This window comes from Betta splendens, chromosome 19, assembly GCF_900634795.4.
Source record: "Betta splendens chromosome 19, fBetSpl5.4, whole genome shotgun sequence".
Classification (NCBI taxonomy): Eukaryota; Metazoa; Chordata; class Actinopteri; order Anabantiformes; family Osphronemidae; genus Betta; species Betta splendens.
Genome location: NC_040898.2, coordinates 1,372,970 through 1,390,900, shown reverse-complemented (window position 1 = coordinate 1,390,900; position 17,931 = coordinate 1,372,970). Strand labels below are relative to the sequence as shown.

Below are 17,931 nucleotides of genomic sequence, written 5' to 3'. Positions count from 1 at the left end.
TCCACACACTGTGCAACAAAGGCAGATGTAAAGTGTAAAGCAGCCCTTTGAGGACAACAAGGACTGCTGAAGGGTTTTCTCCCCGGGTTTTGTCTCGGGCCTTCCATCACAATCATGCCCAGCTGAGACAGGGAGCGGGGGTTGAAGGAATCTGCAGTAGTTTTCCGCTCCAGGCAGCCTCCCCCATCCCCTCCCTCACTCATGTTTCTTCCTCTACTGCTCCTCTCATATCTCTTTGACTCTTCTGAAACTTATCTCTCCTACCTGGGGGTAAAAGAGCTGTTTACTCCCCACTCCCCGACTTGTATGACTGGTATGCGCATTAACATCTCAGAACATACAGAAGTCTCCAGTTTTCCTGGACCCCCTATGAGGATACTTATGTGTAAAGACGTGTGCATGTGGATCCAGACTGGGCTGATTCATCAGACAATGACACACTGATGTCTTGATAATATACACCCAGGCTTAAAGGAAGAATTAGCATTAGGCAAACCCCAGCAAGGATAGGCCACATCTTAATGTTATGCTAATGCCAGCCACCTAAATAATAAGGAAAGACCTTGACAGTGAGAGTTTGGCCCCCTGCATCAGTAGTATTTGCATCGGAAACAATAAAGTATTCAGCGTGACCTGTGGAGAACCATTAGGTTAACTGTTACATGTGTTCCCTCTGGGATTTTTGATATCGGTGTCGTCATCTAGGCTCTCTGGCCTGGCTGGTGTCTGTGGATCTTTGGTTTGCTTCAAACAGTGTGGAAGCTTCATCTTAGTGCTTTTAGTAATTTGGATCTGTCTAGTCTGTCCTGCAGCCGGATCCAACCACCATTCCATCTCCCTCTCCCTTGACATCATTCACGTCAACCAGCTGATTTAGCTGATAACATGTGGGAGGTCTCGTTCGTACTTTACTAGCTCACTTCTTTGCCTGCAGTGATAAATATAAGACATCATTACCTGCACTTTGGGAAAACCTGCCTCTGATTTTATCTTCTAAGAGTGTTACCTTTATTCTTTTACTTTCTGCAGTGTTCCATCCGTGTTACAAAAATAAATCTTCAATCTTGATATACCAGCTACTTACACACATGTTAAAATACTAATGCTAGCATACAGCTGGGGTGTTATTAGCACTTCACTCAAGATTATGAACTACATTATCTTTTTAGTTATACACAATACTGTAGCATTTTCTATATTCTGGGGTAAAAGTAAGACAGTAAACTGTAAAAGAACAAGTACACCAAAATTAACTATTAGAATCGACTCGGGCCTCTAAACAACCAGGACTTGCTGATATAAACCATGTGGTGACTTTAATAGCCCAGCCATGACAGAGGCTCATACAAACAGTGCTGTTAATGAACGTTAGGACTTGATTGTATTAGCAGGGATGAATGCAGAAAGCAACAGGAACACCATTTACATTTCACACACACACACACACACACACACACACACACACACACACACACACACACACACACACACACACACACACACACACACACACACACACACACACACACACACACACACACACACACCAGAATTACATGTGCAGCATGTGTTGGATAGTTGCAGGTTTTGTTCACAAAAGGCAAGAGGTAAATGTGTTGTAATGTGTGTGTGTGTGTGTGTGTGTGTGTGTGTGTGTGTGCTGGGGGAGGGGTGCAGAGGCAGATGAAATAACACACGCTTCAAAGACAAACATCTGAAACGTGATGGACCTGAGGGTTTGGTTTGACAAGGCTGAGCCCACAAACAAGTGGTTCACCAAAACTAGGAAAAAGAAACTGGCACAACTGGAATGAGCAGCTTTGTCTATTTATAGGAAGCATTAGAGTCATGGGAGTTCCTGACCACCCCCACCCTGCTTCTCTGCCTCATCTACATCAACACAAGCAGCCTCTCCTGCTACGTTCACCTCTAGATCATCGTTTCCAAGAACTAAACAACACGGGCTTCCTAAAACACAAAGCAGCAGCAACACACGGCCTTCCTGCAGCTTTAATGTGACTGCAGCTGAGATGAGGGTCTTCCTTCAGCTGGAGCACAAACAACATGGCTGCTGATTTGGGATTAACATGAGGGGGTGGGGCGGATACAGTAACATGGTTCCTCCACATCCTTCAAAGTCCTTGAAGAAAACAGCCAACAAAGGACATGCTAACAGTTTAGCTTCTGTCTCCAAACTCCCCAAGTACGGACTTAGTGTCACAGATGAATGGGTCACGTCCAAGATGTTTGAATGAACTGTACAATTCATTAAGAGGGAGGGAAGCAGTCGGCAGCGGTGATTCACTCTGCTTTGCCTTGTGACCTATGCTTTAAACGTGACGAAAAGATCACATTCAATGTCCTGGAATAAAGGAAGGAGGGAGATGGTGGGTGGGTGGAACTAGTTACGTAAAGTTGGTTTATTCTAGCACTTAAGCTAATTCACATCAGCAGCTAAATGAAGCAACAAAAGAGGGAACCGTTAAAAGCAATCTGGGAAGAGCATCATCAAGAAGTTCAAGGAAAGATCAGCCGCCGCTGAAGAGCGTTCTCGGCGTAAAACCACACTCAGGAGAAAAAGCACCGACAATTAGCATGTTGTCTGTGCCTCATATCAACATTGCTGAGTGAGGACAGACTCGCAGCCACATACCAGAGATCAATGCATGGACAGTGCAATGCCCCAACCCTGGAGATACGTCATTGCACAAACAAAAACAAAGCTCAGCGAGGCATTGATCGCAGCAGCTCTGTGGAAACGCTCGGCTCATTAAGCCTGACCTGAAAATCATTAACTATTCTCGGTACAAAGGCCTAATGCCATCACATCTACATGGAGCGTGGCCTTTGTTAATATCTGGAACCAGCTGCTTTTTCCTGCCTTGCGGTTGCAATGTATTCATTAAAAATATAATCTACATTTCATTAATTATCAACACAACGGTACAGAACGTCCCTGCACAATTGAAGAAACAGCTGATGACACAAAACACACAGTGCTGATTCACCACTCACAGACCTACGGCCCATTGAAAAGCCTCCCTACCTTCCCATGTATCCATTTCATGCTCCTCCCAGTCTGCCTGGAACCCATTCAAGCACAGATTGGGCTAAAGAAAAGCCACCGGGCCCAGTTCTTCATGCCTGGCTTTTCATTCTGTGCCTCTCCTCTGCAGCAGCCTCTTCCCTCGACCGTCTGCCCCTCTCTGAACACAGGCAGAGCTGAGCAGCACCCACTGGTCACTTTACTGCCTGGTCACATGACCGCAGAGTTCAAGCCCCCGGGGTCACAGCTTGGCTTGAGGTCCAATGACAGCTAGGGGTTATCTGAGTGGAACTGATAGTCCCATTTCCACTGCCACTCAACAATGCTATCACCTAAATGAGCCCGGCCCTACCCTCCATGCATGTGGCATTTAAGAGCATCGGAGAGCATCAGAAGCATTAGAAGCAGTCCACGTGAGCCCCAGTGGCTCCACATTAACTCGGCCCCATCAACAATTTGGAGAGTTAACAGCAGTTTAAATGTCATTTCATAAAACCAAACCAACCATGTTTGCTTTCCATTGCCAACTGCAACTAATTTACATGATGCAAAAGAAAAACACCTGGCAGCATTTTGTTAGAGGATCCAAGTCAATATACCTTACTGTTCATTACAAGCTGGTTGTTTTATAGAAATAGATGATTTTTGGATTGTCAGTTAAAGTGCTTTTAAACCACTTGTGCAACTGCTCCCACTAACATCCATAGAGTGGAATATAACGTCTTACCATCCAGCAGGTTCTCTTCCTTCATCCCCTCCAGTGGCTCTGCTGGACCACAGAGAGGCATTCAGACCACTAGTGCCTAATCTAGTAATGCTCTGTATGCAGCCTCTTCTCTACCTGATCCCATCCTCTCACAGAAGCACCCCCCCCACACACACACACACACACACACACACAGCCCAACCCCCATGTGAATGCTAACAACCCACCCATCACGTATAAGGAGCTTTTGACATTCAAACGAAAAACACTGAAGGTACACAGGCAGAGCAAGGAGAGGCACACACTGATCATGCCCAGCTGATCAGTGGACGTGTAGAAATATAGACGGATGTAACCTGTTGGTGTGATCAAAGGCAGCCTCAGTCTCACTGCCATATGCGAGAGGCAGGAGCTGGAGAAAGATCTGTCATCTTATATGTCTTTACACACAGAACTGAATATGAACATTCTCTGGCAGTTTAACAAGAACTTGTGGCAGAAAAGTAAATGAAACAAAGCCTGCTTTATACATGAGGACGTTCTTTAAGCTGACGGTCCGGCAGAAACACCAGTAATAGGAATGAAACCGTATCTGTCTTTTTCGGAAGCAGCTGAAATAGTTTTCATCACAAAAAAAGATAAATTCAGGAGTATGAACGGACGGACGGACGAACGGGAATCTCGACCCTAACCCTATTTATACTTGTAGCAAATTTGCTTGTAGTACATTTTATGTAATACATTTTAGGTTTTATTTTTAGTATAGTATAATACTGAAATCAAGTTTACAGTATGTTAATGACATTTACCTGGTAATTTACTCCAAGAAAGGTTTAAATGATAGTTTAACTGTTGTGAAGATGCTATTATTCTTTTTGAAAATATTGAATCTGTAGTATATAACATGTGTAATATATAGCACCAAAGGACTGAAGTGTTCCACGCTTTACACTTTAAAAGGTTTAAGACCTGACACAAATAAGCCCCATACATAGAGCAAGGTCTTCTGTAATATTACAGAAATACATATTACAGATGTTACAAAATAAGGATTTGTGTGTGGACAAAACACAACTGAGGTTTTAATAAACCCAGTCAAACATCTGAAAGCAAAAGCGCGATGTTACCTGAGCTCTAATACAGTATTTGTCCATATGTGTAGACTTTGTGCTCCCAACACTGAAACCCAGGTTAAACAGGCTGCGTTGTTAGGTGAAATGCTAATTTGACCCAGTGGCAACTTGAATGAGTTATTTTGTGACTTGTTTTCTGCATTTCCCTAAACATTTGAGTAACAAAGGGCATTTCTTTTGTTTGAGCTCCCATCCCCCCTCAACACACTGTCACAAACCTCCAGCGATCAGACAAAGAGCCCCATGAAGCAGCAACACCGCTCTTGTTCCTAAAATCTAAACTGATCAATTTCCATTGCAAATTAAACAATCAATCTATGGTCCTTAATATTAGCTTTTACACAGCTTCCAGACATTCAGCATCCCTCCACAGATGACGACATTCAGCCGCTGACTGAGTGAAACACTCGATACTCCAGTGACTCCTCCAGGTCTACGACATCTCAGTTTTTACATAGGGACACACTGTTCTGTTGGATGATTGGTCTCTCAATCAAGAAGCAGTTAAACTAATAATAACCTGCAAGCATTGTATTCAGGTGAAGTGTATGTGACCGTGTCTGCCTCTAATTTAGAATCTAGCCATGCCAACCTAAACACGCAGTCCTCCCAGAAGAACATCTCACTTCCTCCCAGACATGGACTCATGCCACTAAAAGCAGCTATGCACAATTCCCATTATCAGCCATTCTTCGTGCTTTTATTGTGAAGGGCTTCAAGTTTCAATGACGTATGAAATGACAACGTCACATCCCCGTTCCTCTCGGCTTCAGGCCTGTTGACCTAGGTTTACCAGTTGCAGGCCCGGGGTCAAACTGTTCCTGGGCCACCTTCCACCTTCTACCTGCCTGAATGAATGTTTAATGAAAATGTGCCACTTTAATCAAGGAGAGAACATGAAAAATTAATAAAATAAAAAATGTACCTCTACCTACCCGCTCTTTGTAGAAAACTGCTTCTTGAGATTTGGGGCTAATTAAAACAGTACAGGAATCTTCTGATTCAGGTCCTCGGTGTTATGTATGACGCTCCCAGCGTCACAGTAATACAGACACCTAGGGGCTAGGACATTAACACACATCGCCACCAGAGGGCAGTATCACACAAACGCTCCGTCTGAGGCAGAGCCCAAAGGTTCAGAGTCAGCAGCCTGGGCTGTTTGGAGGCGTTCTAATCTAGACAAGAGGCCAGCGAGTGATGCAGGGCGGCGCGTCCTACAGAGCTGACGATCCGGATCCATCTACACACGGCACACTAGTCCATTAAACATTCATTTTGTGAAGCAGAATATTCTATTTATGGCTTCAAGTAACTGTTTTACAACCAGAAAAGTCAGGTTCTGTGAATTTATTCAAATGTGTGTAAAACTAGCTTTACATCTATGAAACACTGCACAAAAGAAGCAGATCAAGTGAATGCAGACAAGTCCAAACACAAACCACGTCTGGGAGACAGCTTCACAGCTGAGACCCCTCCCAACCCTCAGCAGCCAACATGGAGCTTCCACACGGCAGCTAGTTCATCAGGGCTTCTGGGGAACAGATGGCTTCTCCCTTCTCAGGATCGTTATAAAGCAACACTGATGTTCCCCTATAAGCATATGTTTAGTTTCAAACAATATTTATATTGTCCAATAAGAACTGGAACCGAGAGATTTATTGGCAGAACAGGCCAGAAGTGCTCATTTCTACAGTTTATTTGTAGGTGTAATTAAGTCAACAGAAGATACATGTTCACAGATGCACGAGACAACAAGAAGCAACATCTCTGTGTCTGTGCTATGTCAGTAATGACAGGTTAGGCTGACAGTGGGGTGTCTCCTACGCCTCCTTCAAAAGAACTGCCACCGAAGCCCGAGTGGGACTGGAGCCTGTCAAATTATAGTGGGATCCCACCTCGCTTCCCACTCCCTCAGCCCTCCATCTGTCTGCGGTCTCCCCTCCCTCCCTGTCTGTCTGTCTGTCTGTCTGCCTGCCTGTCTGTCTGACTGCCTGTCTGTCTGTCTGCATGTCTGCCTGCCTGCCTGTCTGTCTGTCTAACTGCCTGTATGTCTAACTGCCTGCCTGTCTGCATGTCTGCCTGCCTGTCTGTCCGTCTGTCTGTCTGCCTGCCTGTCTAACTGCATGCCTGTCTAACTGCATGCCTGTTTGTCTAACTGCATGTCTGTCTGTCTGCCTGCCTGTCTGTCTGTCTGCCTGCCTGTCTAACTGCATGCCTGTCTAACTGCATGCCTGTCTGTCTAACTGCATGCCTGTCTGTCTGTCTGCCTGCCTGCCTGCCTGTCAGTCAGTCAGTACTACTAGATGTCTGTCTAACAAGTCAAAGATGCAGAAAAATGTAAATCTTCTCATATCAACGTGGTCATTCCAAAGCTTTCACTGACTTGAGGTGCTGTGTGATGCTTTGAGAGCATTTGTGGAATTCCCTCCAAGGCATGTTTCCACATGGGACCTGTGCTCACCGTGAACATGCAGAGTCAGGATGTCAGGAGGTGCTTGGTAGAAATTAAAGAGACCCCCTAAACTCCGCCTTGAACTTTGAGGTTTTGACCTCATCTGCAGGTTCTGTTGTTGTGTTCATATGAGATGGCTCCTGGAAGCGGGCGGTACAGAGGTCCCTCCAACGTGTCCTCTTTAGCGCTGCACTAATATATTCCTCATCCCTGCTTTGATATCTCGCTCATCTCCTCCGCCCCCCCCCACACACACACCCACTATCTCCTCTCAACCCCCTGCTCTCCTCTCTCTCCTTTCCGTTTCTGTCCAGCCTCCTTTTCTTGCTCCAGAACTGTCAGATGGCATTAGCTCCTTTCACGCTCATGGCCTGTAGGAATAACAGCCGTGAACCTCGCCGAACAGCGCCATTCTCCTGCTCCAGTTAGCGCTCCACTCAGCACAGGCTACTGCACAAATACCGGCGTTATTCACGTCGTGCCCTTTTGCTTACACAACATGTCCCAATAAAGGGCAAAGTTAGACACCAACGTGAGCGCAGAAGGTCACAGCGCTGACTGAAGACGTGCATGTATTGTGTTAGGTGGTCACGCTTGCTCATAATTATCAGCTCTTCCCTCTGACTTAAGGATCGACCCACAGCTTTTCTACGATCTGGTTCATGTGGATCAAGAGCTGATCCACTTCTTATCTGCTTATAGAGCCACAGGCCTGAAAACTGTTAAAAATATCATGCTCAGCTTATTTTCCATGAAGTTCCGGCTGCAGGGGAAGATTGGTTGAAAAACCCACCGTGACCAATAGGTTTCCATTGTGTGGAGAAGCAGGAACATAATTATGATACGGCAGCATGCACACATGTACTGCAACACATTCCTCATGCGTGCTGAAGATTTTCATTCCAACGTCCACTAGTTCATGTATTACATGCTGAATAGGTTTTACTCTCTGTTGAGTCTTGTACTTGCAACAAAAGCACATGCATGGATACATGGATTCAAAACCAGCTGTATATCAGATGTAATACTGTGTGTGGACATTAACATCAGGAGTGCTGATGATTTTCAGGTTGAAAGTCTGAATCCAATCTGCTTCTATTTTGTGTCCACACTGATCAATTTACCTACTAGGCTTTCCTAGCCTCCTCCACTATAATGTCTACAATCATGTGAAAAACTATGTCTAATACACAGTTGCATTATTGTATTCATACTTGTATGCCAGAGGACGTTGTCTTTAGGGGATCTGAAATACGGCCAACAATTATGGGTTTGACAAGCAAACACAGATTAATGCAAATATGATTAGTGCAATTTCCTATCTCTGTACTGGAGAAGCCCAGTATAGAAGGACGGCTTAGAGGCTAATAATCAAAGCAGATTAGCCTGAGTTCTGATAGATGCTATACAAGCCTGCTAATCATCTGAGAGATAACCATGAATCATCCAATAAAAGTCATAAACAAGAAAAGTGTTTCAAATTATGATTTTGATGGAATGATCTGGTATCAACAAACCATCAAAGTGCTCCTCTTTGACTGCCATTTGTCTCCTCTAAAGCATGCCACAATAATTCCTCCGTGTTAATACGGAATGTGTAATTCGGTGCATATTAAGTGTTGTAAAGCAGAGTGGGAGGAAAACTGGAGCTTCAGAGCACCGGTGTGACTGTGATCTGCCTGCCTGCCCTGTGATTTAGCCTTGAAATGACAGACTTGCCCCTGATTGGGCTACGGGTGGAGAGCTAATGACATGCTGTGTGGGCTAACGTGACTATTAGCCCACTCTGAGCAGCAGGAACTGACAGGAACACAATTCTGTCATTACGCCCAATTCAGACCTCTAATCAGAGAGGCAGGGACACCAGGACAGGCCAGTCACTCTGGCTTCAGTGAAGAGACAAAGACGTAAGACCAGCCCAGTCAGGACAGAACCCAGTGCACTGCAGGTAGGATCAGCCAACACAGCGTCAGACCACAGAACAGAACACTGCACGTCAAAAAGCCTCATAACCGACCTCTTCCAGGGTCACGTCCATAAACTCCACTATGAATACTCAATGTATTAATATTACACAACTGATAGAGACCGCCATCCTCCATCCTTGTCAGCAGAGGATCTCAGTTGAACTTATTCTCAGTTCCCCCATTGGTATAACGACAGACGGACCTTCACTGGCTTTGTTCCTGTCAGTTTGCTGACACTGAACATGGCAGCGATAACCTGTGCCACAGCTAAACCAGCGTCAAGGTTAAAGCTGGAAGAAACTAACGCTACGTTGCCACTGTTGCCACCTTCCCTCCTAAAGTCATTCGTAAACTCATAGGACTCACTCCCATCACAATACATGTTATTGTTGCAAAAATACGATAAACCTTCAGCTAGAGGCTAAAAGTGGTTCTGCACTGGAAGTGAGGAAATATGACAATAGGGGCTTCAAAGCAGGACGGGTGGTTAGTGGGAAGCTAAATTCTTTAACTGTATTGGTTCAAAACAACCAACAAACAAATGACTTTTTCACCCTTTAAAAACTAAACTGTAAAACTGCTCACTCAATTATTTGCTTTTTAAAATCCATCCATTTTCCACCGCTTATTCCCATGCGGGGTCACGGGAGTGTTGGTGTTTATAAGCGAGAGGAGGGGTGCACCCTGAACAGGTCACCGTCCATCGCAGGGCAACACACACACACAGACAGACAACCATTCACACACTCACTCACAGGAATCGAACCCAGGACCTTCTCGCTGCACCACCGTGCCACCTGATACTTAAAATTTTAAAAGCATTTCGAAAGGGTCAATTATTTGTTACATTTATTATTTCACATTTAAAGTATTTAAAATATTCCAAACTGATTAAGCAGCAGTTTCTTTCTCCTTGACTGTGACAGTAGCACCAACAAGCGGGGAGTGGAAATGTATTACATGATTACTTACATAGCAAGGTTTTATCAACCTCTATGGAAATTTACCAGACTAGAAACCTCACCTTGTTTTCTCAGGGAGACTGCTTCATACACCAAGAAAAGGGACATGTTACTTAATCACCAGAGATTAACTACACTGCTCCTTCACAGAAGAACAGTATGAATGGCTTGAGAGAACTCAATTTAAGGTAGAACTATTATTACAGAGATGTGCAGATATCTAAAGCCCATTTACTGGACATTTCTGTTAGCCACAACAGAGAAACTTGAATTAGGAAACTCTTCAGAATATTCCAGTTCTATACAGTTACAGTTACAGTAACCTCCCTAGGTTCAGTCTTCCCAGGGGGAAGCCAGGCAGGGTTGCCCACCCCTAACCCCCCACTCTTTGCAGTCTTCATGTAATATAGTGTAAATAATCAAAAATACACATAATTCTTAGTAGAGAGTGCAAACAGATGAAAGAGGACCAAATCAAATTCTTTGCTTGTCCTGTACCAACTTCTGAGATTCCACAAAACAAAGCTAGTGGATGGATTTTACCTCATTGTACTCATTTAAAGCCTTAAATAGATTTTGTCCAACTGTGACATCTCCCCCACGTTAACGCGCTGCTATGTCCCACAAACCCACATGGACACGCTGTGGGGACAGTTGTGGCGTATGTGTGTCCTCCTCGCTCTCGTCGGAAGGGGAGCATGGGCAACAACTGCAGGGGCCCCGCTCGGGGACGTGCAAGCTTCCAGTCCTCAGAGTGCAGTGTATGAGTGTGTACGCTCTGGGTTTGCTTCATATGTGGATGAGTAGGGATGTGAATGGGCGAGCTCCTACCTTTGGGGTCGGGGGTGGCTGTGGTTCGTTTGTCCCACTCCTGGTGCTCTGACCAGGTCACTGGCAGCACACACATGCTTGTGTCAGCATTGTGGAGCCTGCGGTGCTGCACTAATGTATGGTAGGATGTGCTAGATGTGGTCGAGCTTAAATTTGTTGTTATGCTTTGATTATTATTAATAGAATTATTATTAGAATAGAATAGAATAGAATAGAATAGAATAGAATAGAATAGAATAGAATAGAATAGAATAGAATAGAATAGAATAGAATAGAATAGAATAGAATAGAATAGAATAGAATAGAATGCCTTTATTAGTCCCACAGTGGGGAAATTTCATCCGTCAAGTTGCAGTACAAAACAACACAAAAACAAAAATTATAAAATTATTGATTCCAATAATGTGATCAATATTGCTGTTAATATTCTTATCACCATAGTCCCCTGATGACCTCTCCCCCCTTTCTCCCATCATCCTTTTCACCTTTACCTTTTATTGGGACTGTGGGGAGTAATTTGGTTTGAGCAACTACCATTTACCAAACAATGTATAAAAAACACTGTTGCAATGAATAATTATAGCACTTGGATCATTTCTTAGTTTTGGTATGTTGTTAGAGAGACATGCTTGAACTGTAGCAGCTGACGTTTTTAACTAATTCGATTTTTAATGTTACATTTAAATTGAACTAACTATCATGTGATTTTGTTGACTGAACAGCAACGTATTCGCAGTGAATAAACCAAACAATAAATAGAGGAATAAAAGCGAGCTCAAGAGGGATTGGTTGGGTTGTTGATACAGTATAGTTGTATTTGAAATTCAAACCTCACGTTGTGAATATGAATTAACTAAATTGAAATAACTATTCGCCCTCCACTGGTTGGACTGGTGCTGACACCACTGATTCTTCTAATACAGATGTTAACACCTTCCTGCTAGAGAAGGCCCAGCTCATATAGAAGAAGCTGAACCTTAGATTTAAATGTGCACGTCCTGCACCTGCAGTCCCAACGTCTGTCATCTGAAACCTGTCTGTTCAAACTTACCATCATTCTGTAAACACAGTGTGTATTAATGCTTTTTGCTTGTGAACTACACATTAACAGTAAATTGAAAAGCTTCCTTAATGCTGTAATATGATTTCAGATTGTATTGCATTTTTTTTATTGTAATGTTTGCCTTATGGTGCTACATTAAAACAAATAAAAAAGTTTTTCTTTATATATCAAGTGCTTCATTATATAGGTACTGTGTAAAAATGCATAAAATTTAAGGTATCAAGCAGATTAAAACAAACAGAGAATTATAAACAAAAACAAAACAAATCCAGAGGCCATGTTTGTTTTCGTTTGGAATTGGAAAAGATTGATAACTTAATGTGTCTACTTGTACTCATAACAGAAAAATCTTACACTAAGTGTTGTTACTTCCTGAGTAAAGACTTAATTTTGAAAAAATAATAGGATCAAAGAGTATCACACTTACCTAAATTACTTCCATTGACTGCATCTGTGAAAACACAACAAAAAGCCTTTAGATGGATGAGGCATCAGGACATATTTAAGCACTGACCTTTCTAGTCTCATGCCATGTTTGCAAGAGAAGTCAGGACAATCGGCCTGACATGCTGAGGCCTGCCACGCAGGAAGGGACAGGTATGCAGCGCTGAGCCCAGCTCCGGAGCAGAGACACCACTAAAAAATCCCAAGGTCTATGTTTGGGCCTCAAACCCACAGTTCCACCAAGTCAAAACAAATGTTAAACAAAGGTGGTTTTTATTGGTTAACATTTTACTTATTATTACTTACTTTTGTCAATTATTTCCATGACCATTGTGGATTGTTCTGAAGTAATTTCTGAATATTTCTGTTTTGAAAATATTTGAAATGCTAAGCCCTGGTACTATGCCATTAAGCAGCCCTATGCATCCCAGGAGGCTAAAGGCTCCAGAACCCCTTCCCCACTCATCAACAGCTCACTGAAATGCTCCTGACAACTTCACACTGACTGCCAAGAGCTAGGCAGCCTTACGAGGCAGAAATGGTGACATCACCAAACAACAGCTAAACAAAATAGGCCACAGCTGTTTGCTTCTTTAGGCTACAAATTAGACTCAATATGTCAGGCATCATCACATCATAGAAGGGACTAGAGAACAGAGCAGCAAATGATCTTGAGTGAACCGATAGCTCCCTTTCTGTTGCTTACTCCTCATCTTCTGTTGTTGAGCATACAGATCAGCAGCTCATGCTAATTTGCACTAGATAAAAAATAAAAGTAGTAACAGAGGGCATGTTGGTGGGGAATGGATAAATTATGGAAGGATTTAAATAATAAATAGGCCCTTTTCAACCGGGGGGGGCAGGCACTCGGAGAGAGTAGTGGGACACGTTTTTGGAAGCCAAAGATCTGGGACGTATGAATTATACCTTAGTGAATCCATTATCTCTTATCAAAGCATCAAATGAAATATTCTGTGGGGGCCCCTTGGAATATGCGCGCCACTTTGTTCTAGTTCCACGTCACCAGGAGAACATCGTCTCCATATGCACATATGTGGAGACTCAAACACCTGTGAGCTCACTTGTCTTACCTCTCATTAAAACATCTAATGTGACATTAAAACCATCCAGTCTCCCACTTCTGTGTGAAGCGGAACATCAGCATGAGGGGAATGGCTTGTCTGACTCTACCTGATGCCACAGCACCAGCTACTGTAATGCAGCTCTGGCATGCTGAACCCAGTGCTACTTAGTGAGAGAAAGTCTGACTTTATCTCAGAAGTTGTTTAAGCTATTGGATGTCGCTTTGAGAGACGTTTAAGCATAGAACGGACACATGGCCTCTTGCCAGTACAACTGACGCCTGTATGGCAATATTCACCACATGACCATGAAGGAAACGTGGTTTCTGAGATTCAGAGGTTCACCAAGAATTTGACATCTCTGTAGGTAAGAGGCCTAAATTCTTTGTAAAACTCTCCTTTGTCAATTAACAATATAAATCTTCTTATTAGTGATTGACCAGTGTAGACATGGGATGACTGTTATCATGAGAGGCTTGTTCACTACTTACTCCATAACCAATCCAAATATAATATACGTTTTAATACAATACTTTTCTGGATGACACAAAAGAAACCATGTCAAATTATCAACATTTTGACAGTTTCAAAATGTTAAATTCTTAGAGCTGTTGTATGTGAGGCACCGAAACAAAAGGCTATATAAATGATTATATATGTGTACGTTTTATTGAAACATAAAAGCAAAACTACCACAACTACCCAGAAGAAGTCGCCAGTACCGACACACACAGTATGGATAGAAATGTGTAAAGTACTCTAAAAGCAGCCCCTCTCCCTGTACTGATCTATATTCACCCATTAAAAGGCAGAATATGTGATTTCACTGTCTTTACTAAATCATGTGGGTTCTACTTCTGCCTTAAAGCCGACCATGAGCACGTCACTTAAATGCATGTGAACGTGTAGCTTACGCAGACACAGAACCTATCAGTCCAAAGAAATCACATGCTTCTTCTGTTATTTCCATCCATGTACATGGTGACCCCACCTACTTGTATTTTATGACCTCTCATCGTTGGCTGACCAACTTCTGGCCTGCTGACTTGGAGGACAAATCTAAAGCACTAAAGAGCCAATCAAAGGTCACAACGCAATCATAATCCATATTCCACACATTGTGATATATTTATCTGAGCCATGCGGCGCAAGTTGTTATTTTGACATTGGCTGACAGTTCTGAAATTAGAGGAAATCTTTTTCATTTAGCAGGAGTTTGTCATATTGCTCAAATGACGGCTCTTAATGCGGCAGCGTTTAGAGCCCGTGCGTCTTATCGCCGCTCGCTCCAGCACTCGATGGAATTTGCCATCACACAATGGTTGGAAAATACACTTCAAAGGCAAGACGCATCTAATCTCCTCCACTCTGCACATTACGAATTTGCTGTGATAATAAGATCCTGCCTTCCCCAGCGTTCTTAGGGATCTCAGCCCAGGATGAGAATTTCATCTTTCCCCACGTTCTTTTCTATCTCTCCGCCGCTGAGCGGGGATGGGGGGAAGCTGTGCTGCAGTTTGATTCTCCGCTATAGCAATGCTGCATAACTGGGGAACCCATGCTTATGTAAAAGTCCTATTTTAGCATTTGCTTACACACACACATACACAATGACAGCACAGCACAGTGACCTAGTTTTCACATGCCCCAGAAAGATCAAGCACGAATCCCTCGGAAATGCTACAGCCACCAAAAAGTGGAGCTGGGCATTGAGTTAGTCAGTGTGCAATGGTCAGCAGCCGGTAATTATGTAAAGGGACGCCGACAGTGCTTTGGCTTCACTTTGCAGTGCAGAAACCGACCAATGGGATCCCAAGACTTCACAGGAAAGCCGCCATGTAAAGCCGAGCATTGTTTAGTCTGGCAGAGGGCAGGTTAGGGACAGGCTTGTCATCAGAGGCACAGCTGCAGGGCATGCTGCACAGCTCCGAGTTCCTAACACCCCCCCACCTCAGGTTATCTGTACACATGAAAAAGGCTATGGATGAAGATGCTATCCCACAGAGGACATTAGCACAACAAAGACACAGGTCTGCAGGGATAATTAGCTGATCCGTTACAAAAGATGCCACCTTTGATACAGAACAACATGATAATATAGAGGTGTTAAAGGAACAGGCAGCCATAAAGAAATAAATCACTGTGAAACTGTGGCTTCAACCAACAACCAGGAACAACGTCCTCACTCAACAGAACAGGTCAGCACTAAACTAGGATAAATACTTGAGTTTACTTTTCTATGCAGTGACATTATAATTAAAATTTAAAAAATAAAATTTGACTAATAAAATCAATCTGTTAGTGAGACACATGCAAAACAAACCATCGAAGACCAAACGTTGCATCCACTGAGTTAAAGCAGGGAGGGAGCACCCGCTCTGTTATAAGTGTGGTGCCTGTGATGGTGCATTAGAGCCCAGAGCATTGGTAACTGACATGTGGATGCACTGATGATGCTGAATAATCACCCCTGACTACATACTACAATACTACACAGCCTCTATGATAGATTTCCTATGATCCTAAAACCTCCAGAGAAGTGATAAAACCTTGCCGACTCGGGAGAACACTGTAGGTCTATGTAAGTCTAAGTAGAAATATGATCCAGGTGGGTGAAGCACACAGCCGGAGCATCTGCTATCAGCTGAGGTTCCTCAGCTAACTGGGCTAATTGGTAGGCATTTAATGGTGGAACTAGGATTTCTTAAGGCTACCGCGGTAGCGTGCTGCCCCCCAGGTCAGACTCTTGTAATCAGGTATGATTGATAGGCTTCAAAATGCTGCAACAAACGACAATTATAGCAAAACATATTGCAGGGGGCCGCTGGGGGTGAGGTGGGTGAGGGAGACCAACCGCTGGCTTATACTGAACCGCTCCAGCGAGCAAGAACTCTCCGCATGAGCTTCTGCAAAGAGGTGTGGTGTTCACGGTTCTTTTATATACTAAGTGACACATCCTGAAAGCTCCTTCTGCCACAGCACAGGCTTTCAAGGCTTTCAAGCCTGGTAGAGTGTTGGCCTTGGAAGACAAGGGTCCATGGTTCAAGTCCTTCCTTGGCATCAGGTGTGTCCTTGAGCAAGACACTTCACACTAGCTCCCTGGGCGCCACGCATGGCAGCCCACTGCTGCCCAGGGTAGGTTTAAATGGTGAGGGCCAGTTTCATGGTGACATTTTAACAAGTATGATAATGTGATGACGACAATCAAAGACTCTCTCCTTCTTTGCCAAGGAGGCAATCTATGGGGTTTGTGCCATGAAAATGTACCAACATCCAAGATGTCTAATATTCTTTTGGGGGAAAACCATAAGAGGGATATTTAAAACATTCAAAATCATCTCATGCATGCAGACACCACAGGGGAATAAAACATTAGAGCTGTTTCTCAATATGAAGTAAACAAACTCCAGATTCCCTTGCTCTTAAGTTAAGACTGGTCAAGTTCGAACTTCAAGTCCAACTCAGCTGGACTCTGCTCTAATGTTGGCTAACGGGTTCTTGTTACGTTCTACTGGCAGAACAACAGTTTAACGGTTCAGAAGGTCAATACAAGACTGAAATACAACACCTAACAATCATTTTAATGCACATGAGCGTGTTTGTGTGTGTTGTAGTGGTGAGCACTGTCACAACCTGGCATGAGTGCACTTCCATCCACAGTAGATAGATTCTAAATGCCCCAGTGAGTGTGGACTCACCACACACACACACACACACACACACACACACACACACACACACGCACACAGGGGTGGTGAGTCACAGGCACTGTAGCAAACAAGTTTAAAAAAGGAATTTAAAATAATTTATTTTAAACTAAGTTGTGCTGAATAGCAATAGTTTTTTTGTATAAAAAGGGAACTTATTCATGAAATAATCCTATGACAATATTCAGGTTTGTAGCACCAGGTTTGTAGTGTTATGGATGTGGAGAAGCCTGGGACCATAGTCCATGTGTGGTGGGAGCAGAGAACACTTACACAACTGCTGCTTTGCCTGAACCCATCAGGTGAAATCACTGCTCAATGAGTGTCCGACACTGGACTCAAAACAAATGAAATGACATTTTTCTAAAATGCCTCATAGGTTGGTGGATTTGAGCAGGTTTTGCTTAAACAACAGAGTCTTAAAGGTGATCAAAAAAATGACATTATCTTTATTAATCTAGTGATCTTTGTAAAGGTTTTGCCAAAATATTGGCAAACTAACTAACTAACAAGAAGCTAAATATAATGTTAAAAGAAT

At 43.4% G+C, this 17,931-nt stretch overlaps 1 protein-coding gene across 4 annotated transcripts in view; it reads right to left on the bottom strand.

The window, feature by feature from the left end:
• Positions 1–17,931, bottom strand: part of LOC114845892 (nuclear receptor subfamily 6 group A member 1-A) — a 53,504-nt gene that overhangs the window by 12,486 nt on the left and 23,087 nt on the right. For 3 of the 4 annotated variants that reach the window (XR_008693229.1, XM_029134456.3, XM_041068484.2), the window contains one exon: positions 12,588–12,611. Coding sequence is in view for 3 of the 4 variants with exons in the window: in XM_029134456.3 (XP_028990289.1) it covers positions 12,588–12,611 (24 nt within the window). In the remaining variant the exon portion in view is untranslated. Of the gene's footprint in view, positions 1–3,046; positions 3,837–12,587; positions 12,612–17,931 lie in introns of those variants that run through there. The other variant, XM_029134457.3, reaches the window with a different exon arrangement.